Source organism: Lytechinus pictus, chromosome 2 (assembly GCF_037042905.1).
Source record: "Lytechinus pictus isolate F3 Inbred chromosome 2, Lp3.0, whole genome shotgun sequence".
Taxonomy (NCBI): domain Eukaryota; kingdom Metazoa; phylum Echinodermata; class Echinoidea; order Temnopleuroida; family Toxopneustidae; genus Lytechinus; species Lytechinus pictus.
The window spans coordinates 49372356-49384559 of NC_087246.1; the positions used below are offsets into that span (position 1 = coordinate 49372356).

The following is a 12204-nucleotide window of genomic DNA, read 5'->3' on the forward strand; positions in this document are numbered from 1 at the left end:
CATTAAGAATAAAACAATGTGAACATGTGGAAAATAGATCATTTCCATCTCTAGAAAAGAAATAGCGATAAATTGAATGATAAAAATTATTCTAGACTTCAAAATGTCATTACCATTTCCTCCCTAGTGAATAAAATGTACGTTCGATACAAATGTGCTGATTGCTTTAGAAACAATTTTTTTAGGAATGTCAAAGTAACTATATAATACAGATGTTTTTTGTCATATATTTATCAGATTTCTAAGAAGAAATTAAGAGAAAATAGCTTCTTCAGGATGTATACATGAAAACAGATTGCAACAAGAAAAACAAAATTTTCAAATAAATGTAGAGAGGGAATATGATATCACATTTTCTGTGGCATACTCCCCCCCCCCCCCCTATTATTTGCACTAGCTCTTTTACATCGAGTTGCAGTTCAGAGGTATTTAAGTACATAGACGAATATGAAGAGTAACACCTGGCCTGGGTCCCGTAACACAAAGCTTAGCAATCATCGTAGAATTGGTTTTTTTTACAATTGATTGCATTGAATACAATGTGCAATTAATCATGAATATCAAGCATATGACCCTGGTTCCCATCCTTTCACTTCGACCAATAACTTTAAAGGAGAATGAAACTCTTGGAGCAAGTTAGCTTTTGTGAAAGCAGAAAAATCAAAAGTTTGAGTAAAATAGGACTAGCAATAGAAGAGTTATGAGCATTTGAATGTCGAGATCACTAATGCTATGGAGATCCTCCCATTGGCAATGCGACCAAGATCTATGATGTCACAGATGAACAACTCTCCCCTTTTGGACACTGAAAATATACCCCAAAACATCTCTTTTTGCTCATTCTAATCATATGACAAACGATTCATCAATGATATAATGTTGTGAAACCTCTGCATGTACTTGTCCTCTCATAAAGAGAACACCTCACCTTGTGATAGACTATAAAAGTGAGAATATAAGTGAAATAAGTACTAAAGTAATGAGGGAGTTGTACGTGTGTGACATCACAGATCTTGGTCGCATTGCCAATGGGAGGAACTACATGGCATTAGTGATCTCAATATTCAAATGCTCATAACTTTCTTATTATTCATTCAATCTTCCTCAAACTTTCAACAATATGTGTCTTTGATTTTTCTCTTTGATATGGATTCAGCTGGTTTCAAGGGTTTCATTCTCCTTTGAGTTCTGTATTAACAATGATTTACAAGCAGTAAAATGGCATTACTGTGAGTTACTGATAATATCCATGCATACATGTCTTTTAGAGATGAAGAATAATTTAAAAGGCAGTCAGTAAACCTGTCCAGGGCCGTCTTACAAAGAGTTATGATTGATCCGATCAACCTCAATTACATGGAAATCCTTCCACATCATAAATTTTTCTGCAGGAACTTTGCACATTGTCCTTTTTAAACAAAGAGAAGCGTACTGAAATGTCAAGACATCAATGAGTATACATCATATCTAGAAAACACTTTAAACAAGCATGTATTTTGAATGTTGACTGTGCTGGCTTTCCACAGTTGCGGTTGATTGAATCAATCACAACACTTTGAAAGACGGGCCCCTGGATTCAATATCGAAATGACCGAATCAGCTGCTAATTCTATCATAAGTGAAAACATTTTGATTAGATAGGAATGATTAGAGCTATTCAAGACAAGTGGTCACTTATTCATCAAGATATCTACAATTTTGTGACAATGGTAACACCATAATGTTGATAATTCTTCTTCACGCAATCATGGTCTCTGTGTGTCGTCGCATGCCACTGTGCTATGCCATCCACGCTGTCTACCAGCTGGATGCTCTCAGGCATGGTGTATGGCGATTCTTGATCATTAATTTTTTTAGATAGTTGATGACTGAAAATCATCCAGATGTTTGATTATACACAGAATATCCCTCATTCGATAAGAAGCATATTTGTCTACATTTAACATGAGTTTAATGATTAATCTCTCTTTGCATTTCCCCCCATTTCTCCCCCCATTTCTACACTCAATATTTCAATCTCGTATATATTTCATCACATCATATATTTCATAAGATTTGCAATTTCCAGTTTGGATAAGGTGGCAGCGCAAATAACGATTTGCCTTTCTAGTTGCCTCTTCGTATATTGTATTATATTATGATTTTCATGTTATGTATGTGCCAGTTAATTGTAATGAACTAGCAAATCAAATAAATATATCCCAGTTATTGATAGTAAATTGTATGTTTGCTTTAAATGGACCCTGCTTTTTTTTTCAAATGATGAATGGATTGAATACTATCAATCAATCTATCTACCTTTCTTTTTTTAAAGATTTAACTGATTGTTCTGTTATAATACTTTATTTCACTATAATCGTCATTAGGCCTACTGGTTAGGCTGATGAGATCTTCTGGATAGTGCCTTTGGTTCCATCAAGAACAACATGATCTCCTAAAAAAAGAGAAAAAACAAAAATACAACGGTCCCTAAAACTTCATAATCAGAAAACATCATGTTTAAAGCTAAAGTAATGAGAGGTCTGGGGCCCGTAACACAAAGCATAGCAATGATCGTAGAAAATTTTTATACGATTGATTCCATTGACTACAATGTACAATCAAACGCAAAAATCAAGCGTATGATTAATCGCTATCCTTTGTGTTACGGGACCCTGGAGGCCATGAATTAGAGTTTGAAAAAGGGATAATACTTGCATTGTACATGTTGATATGTAAAATAAATGAATTGCAAAGTTATTTACTAATCTACATCTTTTATATCTTGCTAAGTTCAAAACTGATATACTGTAGAATTAGAAATGAAAAAAGTGAATTCAAACTGAAATAAAGAAAATAGCAAGATGAAGATTTTTCCCTCTTGGTGTATGGAGATATTTAGGCTCTTATATTTCTCTCCTCCTTGGCTTTTGATCCTTTAGCTAGGTGGACATCATAGTTCCTGTATCACATTGAATTGAGCTGGTAAAAGAAATATCACTTAGATTAATCAATGCAAGCACTTACCCGACTGGAAAGAGGCAGTTGCTCCTTTAGCATTGACTATGCATGGGATGCCATACTCACGAGCAACAACAGCACCTGAAGTATATATGGTTTAAGAAATAATATAGGCCTACATATGAAAATCATATATTCATGTATGTTGTTTCTTGCTTAATTATTTCCAAATAACTTTCCTTTCTTTTTCAATTATAAGTAAAGACATGAAAAAAAAAAATACAAGGATTGTTTTTATCCAATCATTAGCCACATTTACATATTACAAATCCCCTTCACCTTTCTTTTAATCTAAATTAAAAAAAATCTTGGGTATGCCCTTTTTACAAATATACTCATCGAATAGCAAATTTCAAGTCAATTCTAGTTGGAAGCTATTTTTCTTATGTCTCCAAAAATATATTCCTCATTGCTGCACAACATCCCAAGTGCTTATAATCCAGCATTCTGTGACATCCCTGCTAACCCTGAAACCCAACAAAGTGTAAATATGGGAAGACAGAGGCTGAAAATAGGGATTTTGCAGAGTTTCTTATGCAAGTGCATTAGAACAAACACATTTTTACAAATTTATAGCACAGTGGTTGAGGTGACTCTCTCTTTTACGAAAAAAACATGCTGCTATAAAAAGAGGAGGCTCTATCTTTAACCAAAAACTGGGACTGTCCCTCTAAATTAGGTACAATTGGCAGATATGCTGGATCTTTGTGGAACAGGGGATTATAGTCTCCGAATTCGAAATTGAAGTTCGTGGGTTCAAATCCCAGCCATGGTGTAGTATCCTTCAGCAAGAAATTTATCCACATTGTGCTGCACTCAACCCAGGTGAAGTGGATGGGTACCCGGCAGGAATTCATTCTTTGAAATACCGAGCGCTGGAAGCTAGCTGCTTGAGCTGCAGCCGGGGTAATAATATCCAAGTCCTTTGGAAGCGCATAGAGACGTTATTCATAAGGTGATATGCGCTATACAATAACTGTTCATTATTATTATCATTATCATATGAGTACATAAATTGTTCTCACCATGTGAGATGAGTCCTCCTAGCTCTGTCACCAACCCACCAATCAGAGGGAAATAAGGACTCCAACCAACATCTGTGAAGATCACTATCAAGATATCACCAGACTGCAAAAACAAAAATTGACACAAAAACAAAAAACACTGTAACCTTGGACTCACAGTTATAGATAGGTGATTTAAGATTACGAGAGGACTTATTTCTAATTTCTTTCTTTCAATATGTACAATTGAAAACACTAAAAACAAAAATGTCTTGTGCACAACAAAATTCACAATAAATCATATGTATAAAACAAGTTACGTATAAAGATACTGAAAATGAAAGAAATTGACGTCCCAATACAGAATAACATGCAAATGAATAATTTCGAAACATTATTTGATGGTACTATTGCTATACCACAAAGTGCCCCTATAGCACGATCTGGGCTCTAAGTAAATAAGTATCAATCATATGAACAAAACTGGTAATGGCATGGCATGATGACCATTTGGCAATCATGTGAATTATGTTTGATAAATTGATTAGTAACCGATAACAATATATGTTTTTCTGATTTTCATGCTGATCTCATTTTTTTTACGGGCTCTGGAGACTGTTGTCATAATATGGTTACAAAAACAGTAATAATTACGGCAAATATGTAATGGTTGGAAGCTCTGCCCTATGACAAGCACGGTCACTTCACTCCCTCACTTCCGAGTGTCTTTGAAAACTTTCATGCATCTTGCCCCCAGGTAAAAAATTCTGCAAATAGCCATGTCCACCCATGTACAATTCTCAATCCCCTCAGCATTTTGACTCACTGTAACACTGCATTAATTTGAATGACAGATTAATTTGGATATTTAATAGGAATCTTATAGGGCTTTGCTTCTTCATACATACTCAAGAAGGGGGATTAACCCATACACAGAACTTTCCTACCTGGATAGTACCAGCATCTTCCAATCTTGTCACTACTCTAGCAGTACCCTCTACACGACCCTGGCATACTGGTAGACCTGAGATGGGATGAGAATGGTAGAAATGTGGAATCAAGTTGAAGAGGTCAAATTCATTGGCTATCAATTTTTAGAAATACCACAAGGACAATTTCATAAAATATGTATATACGCCCCATTAATGCGGCACCTTTCTGAAATAAGTTGTCTCTGTTTCTGAACAATTCAACATAATATCAGATATATGATTTAAAATGATATATGATTAGATATATTCTAAATATATATTTAAGCAATACCTCCATCATTATACATCCAAAATACGTCACCTCTCAATATATTTTGTTACGCAGTCGTAGTTAACACTAATTGTGATTTTGTTTTTGTCTCCTACTTCGATGTATCATAATTTGTACCTTTCAGTGTCACAAGAGCATTTGTCTTCCTCTGTGTCTCTATCTGGAATACAAATAAAAGATCAAAATGTTAAAGAATATAACATTTTTTAATGTTTACACAAATCATATACTACTTAGTATATGACCACCCCAATTAATTATGAATACGGATTTATAACATCAATGAGTATATTCTTAAGCAAAGGATAATTGAACAGAAACATGCAATGTGATATTTTTTAGTTTACATACTTTCTGCTGCTCTGCCTCTATATTCCAAATATGATATATATCATTATAATTCATGATAAGGAAAATTGGAATCTTAATGGTTTCCTACTCTTAGAATATACAAAAGGTTCTAGATAATTGTTTAATATATTATAGAGATGTGGAAAAAATCGTTAGAATTGACAATCTAGTCTTTTCTATCTACCAATGTTAACTTATAATTTCTAAAGTGCAAACATTATTTATGCCAGACCAAAAATATGGAAGCAATCATACCAGGAACTTCAAGCCAAGCAGCACATATTCTTAAACAAAACATCTTTTAGGCATAACTTGGAAGAGCCGTAGAGTAGTGGTTCTGACTCTCGCCTTGTAAACAGAAGGTCATGTGTTCGAATCTCATCGCGGTCTAGCGTCCTTTGCCAAGGTGTTAATCCACACTTTGCCACTCTCGACCCATGTGCTAAATGGGTACCCAGTAGGATGCGAAAGATATTGTATGTTTGAATTTACCAGCGCCATTATGAGGCTGCGATGAATGGAAGGGAGTGAAATTGTGCACTTTTTGTGGTGAATTGAAATGAATCCAATGACTGGGGTAATATGCTGTAAAGCATTTTGAGACATTCTGGGAAAAGTGCTTTATAAAAACTATTATTATAACTTTTATTACTTCCCTTTAAATGATTTACCTTTCTGTTGGTGATTTTTGTAATGGATTTATCTAGTTCAATCTTGTCTGTTAATGTATTTTTTGTCTTTAAATCTTCATATTTCTACGTTGTCTTTCAGAATATTTTAGAAACAATTTAGACAGGTCATACGATCTCCAGGAATAGTCTTGATAGCCAATAGACCTCTGTTTTTCCCCACCACATTATGATTCTGCCCTTTTGATTTTTATTATCATATAAATGTACACGATTGTACATATGCATTTGCTATGTGGAACTAAACACTTGATCATGAGCTTGAACTTACTGGCTGGGGACTTCCCCTGAATACCTCTGGGTAGTTCATGGCCATCTGGACAGGCAACAGCTTCCTACGACGGATCGCTCTGGGGAAATAAAGTTGATTCTCATGGTGATTTCATACTCCCAAAGCATAATAATACTTCAGGGGGTGTTTCATAGAGTTAATTGCGACTTAAAATCATACTTAAATTCCCATTTGCATGCGATATAAAATGCATCACCACATTGGTCAATTCATGATAAGTGGACACGCACGACTGTGTACTTATCAATATGATTGCGCGTTACAGACCATGTGGCATTTAAGCACGACTCTAGGTCCTGCTTAACTTTAACACCGCCAGGGTCATACATTATAAACCATGTGATATAAAACTTACCAACAGTAAACAACATACTTTATAGTCATACAAATCTGAGACCTAGCATAAGAGAAATTAAATGAATGGCATCTTGTATATATACTGTATGGCTGTTTCCATCAAATAATATCCACAAACGTTAAAATGTAAAGATATACATGTACCATTAATCTGTATGTTTTTATTTCTACATATTGAAAGAAAGAAATAAATGAGTCAGACGCTCCCCTTCAATCAAATTATTGGACTTATTCTTAAAGGTGAATGAAACCTTTGGAACAAATAGGCTTGTGTCGAAACAGAAAAATCAAAGAATAAGAACAAAGAAAGTTTGAGAAAAATCGGACAAAAAATGAGAAATTATGAGCATTTGAATATTGCAATCACTAATGCTTTGAAGATCCTCCCATTGGCAATGCGACAAGGATGTGTGATGTCACATGTGAACAACTTTCCCTTTGATGGACTATAAAATACCCCCAAAATGTCTCTTTGCTTTTTCTTAAGGTGATACAAACTCTTTATCCATGATGTATTCTTAAAAAATCTGTATTACATGCCCTTCTATAGAAAAAACTCATGATCTACTGATAGATGTGATAAAAGAGGCAATTTAAGTGAAATATGTACTTAAGTAATGGGGAGAGTTGTTCACAAGTGACATCACACATCTTTGTCGCTTTGCCAATGTGAGGACCTCCAGAGCATTAGTGATCGCAATATTCAAATGCTCATAACTTTCCCATTATTTGTCCGATTTTTCTCAAACTTTCGTTGATCTGTTACTTTGATTTTTCTGTTTTCACACAAGCTATCTTGTTCCAAAGGTTTCATTCTCCTTTAACACAAATGACCTTTCCCCAACTAACTCATATCTTTTACATATAATAAATCATCTCAGGTGATTTTTTTTCCAATATTGGCCTAAATCAAAATCATCATCCAAAACAGAAGTTCATATATTCAATGTAAGCAAGTAGAAGACGACTGTTGGTGACTTACTTTGATAAAATGAGCGGAGACCTGTTCTTCAGGAGGAGACCTATCTCACGATGAGTGAGAAAGAAGATCAGATCACTCTCAGGTAGCCTTCCCTGGAGGGCAAGATGGGGTGAGGATGATTATTTGTTTTATTTGAATATACTCCCTATCATTCATGATAAAGAAAAAATCAATAACTCAAATAATAAATTGATGAAATAAAATATGAAGGTACATGTAACATTGAATATGGAAGTACAATAATTCATTAAGCAAAATTTCATTAAGAAAAGATTATTCATTTTAACAACAAGTAACTGCCTAAGCCGACCTTCCATTAATCGAATATTCACCCAAGTCGATGTCTGTGGTCCCAGGAGATTTGACTTTAATAGGAAGAGTTACCTGTACCTCACTACATTGTACCTTATGAGTGATGTCATCATTAATGGTGTGTTTGCATGTAGATTAAAACAAACGGAAATGACACTGTTGCTGCAAAGCCAAATTTGCAAAATTGTAATCTGTAAACACTACCAGAATTCTATAACAAATTTGCTTGCAACCAATCAAAATGGCATGTTTCGAGTAAGTTGCTATCAAGGTTTGTGAAAACGGGATCATACACTCAGTCACTGCTCAAGATTTATTCCTGAATAGCAACATAATATGAATTAGTTTTCATATATCTTTTTTGCTTTTCTGTTTTCTGAAGAGACTTTGTTTCTCAAGTGCCTTTACTCTTTCCATAGGTTATCATCTTCACATGATTTAGCCTTAGTTTTTACATTGTCTCTCTGTATCATCAAATTGTACAGAGATTCGTTTAACCAGGGGAAATTTTTACTTCTCACTTTTAATTTCCGGAGGCATATGTCTTCCCAGTTATCAACTGCATCGTATCATCAAAAGTTTTTATCATGACGATAAACCTCCATTTGAGAACACTATACCCCAGTTTTTCTCAATGAATTCTCTTCTCCAAGTACGAAAACCCTACTGCCCCAGGCATGCAATGTAACTATCAAAACACCTGTTTCTTGACCTCGGTCCGAAGATAACACAACAGCCCGAGTGCGGTCCGAGAAAACATGTCGGCATTTTTTATTCACTTACTTTCCTTATTTCGAGGTTGATTTTCTTCGTTCGAAATTGAAAATGGGCTAGCATTGAATTTCTGAATACAATATGCCTTTGAAAACGTGATTAAATATCGAATACAATAATTTAATTCCGAAGGTCCTTCTACAGGCAGAGAAGACTTACGTAATAGCACAGCTGTTGTTTATCATTTTGTCCTTGGCTCAACGCTCATAATCTGGCCTGTGGGGATTACCTGGCGCGGCGGGGTTGATCAGGCGGGTGTTCAATAAAGCTGTTCGTAAGTTAAGAGCGACTGGTGATCCTGTCTTGCGGTAAATGGTACAAACCATTGGCGATGATCACCAGTCGTTGTTAAAGTCGCTCTTAACTTACGAACAGCTTTATGAAACGACCCCCAGGGCTTGGAAATGATTTTTTAGATTTCAAATGCAAAATGGGGTCTAATACCGCAGTTTGCAATCTAAACTGCGGTATTTCTGCAAATGGGGGTCTGACGTAATGATATTTGATTCCTGTTTTGGTCATTATGTAATTCATAAAATCCTGTATGTTGATGTTTCTAAATTTCCTAAAAGTTACATATCTTCCATTTGAATGTACAAAACTAGATTTTCAAATTAGTAAACTCATGGAATGATCGCTCAAAAAAAATAATAATGTGATACCATCTGATGAAATCAAACAGTCTATGCAATTATAACCATATTATCCTCAAGATAATGATATAATATTGCTGAGAATTAAATTCATCAGGTATTTGGCCAACCCAAAATACTTACTTCTTCTACCATGAGCTGGGCCAGTCTCCAGTATCCTTCTTTCAAGTGATTATGCATCTTAACTGCAAGAGACTAGAAAGATTTTACGGGGTTAAAAATGGGGAAAATGTCATATGGGCTAGGTCTGTTCACAAAGTGAGAAAAGTAGGAGTGTTTACTCTTTGTCAATATCATACTCAATTCATAATGCTGAAATCACAAAGCTCGTTCTCGAATAAGTGATTTTTCAAAGGAGCTCATTTGCGAGGAAACAAACAAAAACATATGATTCAGAGATGGGGGGGTGTGCAATAGAGAAAGAATTCCAAGTATATTTAATTGTGATAAAATCGAATTTGGGTTTATCAGACACTAAAAAGTATCAGATTCAGATTCATTTATTTCACACCTCTTTAAAATACAGATCCTTTCATGACATGCTTGTGTACATTTCGATACAGTCTGAATAGATAAACAAACAAACACACAAAAACATATGAATGAATAAAAAAAAAAAAAAGATAATAGGTTATTCAATGATTAATCAATTAATTAGAAAGACTGAATAATTGCAGGAGTACCTTTCCCCACTCTCTGTGTCCAACAGCCACTCTAGCCTTGGGAATGAAGATCTTCAGAATCATCCTACATAAAGAAAAACAATAATGCCCATATATTTACCAACTAATATATGATTCCTCACATACCATTGACGACTAGTGGCCATTTAAACTTTCATTACCAGTAACCCCTGACTGCATTACATTCCTCATTTTATTATATATACATTTACATGTATCTCACAGTGCATGCATATTTTCCCTTTTTTATACAGTAACAATTAAATAAATGCCAATTTACTATAACAGCGTAAATGATGATGACACTGACTTGAAACATATTATTATGAATGTTATCAATATATGTTTCCTGCACCTACATCTGAAATTTAAAAAAAATCTTTACTGTTGAGTAATGTATACACTAATGTTGTATATAGTGTATAAGACCTTTTAACTGGAAAACAAAATTCATTCAAGATTTCACTGCTGGTCAGAGTTGTCACCAGAGACATTTTAGTGGTGGTCTGACACCTTCCAGGAGAACAAAACCTTCTTGATTTTATCATTTTCATATTATCTGTTTGTCAGCGAGGAGAAATAAATACCGGTCGGGCAGATCCAATATTAAATTGAGTGCTGGTCAGAAAATTCAAATGGTAGACGGCTCTGACTGGCGGCGACCACTATAGTGACAGAAATCAGCATTTTCATTCATTAATTTTGTCACAACAGGAAAATATTGCTCTCTATGGGAAATAAGAAATGAACTTAATATTGAAATTCTTAAAGTTATGTCAATGTGGATCAACTATACCTCTCAAAGAAAGTGATGGGTGATTTGAGTTGCTTTATGGCATCATTAACACTCAGCTCCTTCTTGGAACGAGAAATGTTTCCACCTTTCAGTATGGACTAAAACATATAAAGAAAACAAGCTCAGCAAATAATATTATATGAATTTGGGTCTGACAGACAGTTCTACTTACTGTCAAGGATAACATTCCCACATTGGAACATGATGGCATAATATGGGCCATCATCACAAGCATGCATACCTCCTCCTCTCATCCCACGTTATCCCAAACATATATTCACTAGCATCCCATACAGAAAAGCTATACGCATCCGACGCATTTGTTATACCCCAGATAAAGCCTCCCATCATCTCTAACAATTAGAGACGCACCTAAAACAAGGAAACGATGACCCAAACATGGTCAAACAACAAATATCCCGGGCATCACAGACCCCTTGCCAAGACCTCCTCAACTACAAAAAACGAAACACATCCAACGACATACACTTCCCCATCACTTACACACCCGCCACAGCCAATGTTTCCTGCGTCATTCACAAACACTTTCCCCTAATCAGTGAATGTGACAAACTGCGCAAAATTTTCCCTAAACCACCAGTCACATCTTATCGACATACTAGGAATTTATGTGACATACTTGTGAACTCAATATCACCCACGCATACTTCCAACACAGACCAACAAGAAAATGAAGATACCGTTTGAAGAGATTGCGATTCAACTATAGTAAGATAGTTGAGTTAGACATCCAGCATTCTGAACACTTGACGTGATCAAGGACTGACTTACAAGTTGACCTGGGCCCCATCTTACATAGAGTTACAATTGATCCAATCAATTGTAAGTCTATGGAAATCCAACAGTGTCATAATTTTTTCTACAGGAAATTTGCAAAATGTCCTTTGTAAACCAAAGAACACACCAAATTGTCAAGAAATCAATGAATTTATGGATATACATTCATATCTAGAATTTTTTTTGACTTTGCTGGCTTTCCATAGTTGCGATTGATCCAATCAATCTTTGTAAGACAGGGCCCTGAAGT

The 12204-nt window shown here is 35.1% G+C and overlaps 1 protein-coding gene across 1 annotated transcript in view; it reads right to left on the reverse strand.

Moving 5' to 3' along the window:
• Positions 1–2122: 2122 nt before the first annotated feature.
• Positions 2123–12204, reverse strand: part of LOC129254094 (uncharacterized) — a 44165-nt gene continuing 34083 nt past the window's right edge. The window contains exons 33-43 of the mRNA XM_064095028.1: positions 11157–11254; positions 10361–10424; positions 9801–9872; positions 7939–8030; positions 6579–6657; positions 5385–5427; positions 4952–5028; positions 4026–4128; positions 3007–3081; positions 2226–2434; positions 2123–2157 (exon numbers count right to left, since the gene is read on the reverse strand). Of these exons, the coding sequence (XP_063951098.1) occupies positions 2376–2434; positions 3007–3081; positions 4026–4128; positions 4952–5028; positions 5385–5427; positions 6579–6657; positions 7939–8030; positions 9801–9872; positions 10361–10424; positions 11157–11254 (762 nt within the window). The 3' untranslated portion in view covers positions 2123–2157; positions 2226–2375. The remainder of the gene's footprint in view (positions 2158–2225; positions 2435–3006; positions 3082–4025; positions 4129–4951; positions 5029–5384; positions 5428–6578; positions 6658–7938; positions 8031–9800; positions 9873–10360; positions 10425–11156; positions 11255–12204) is intronic.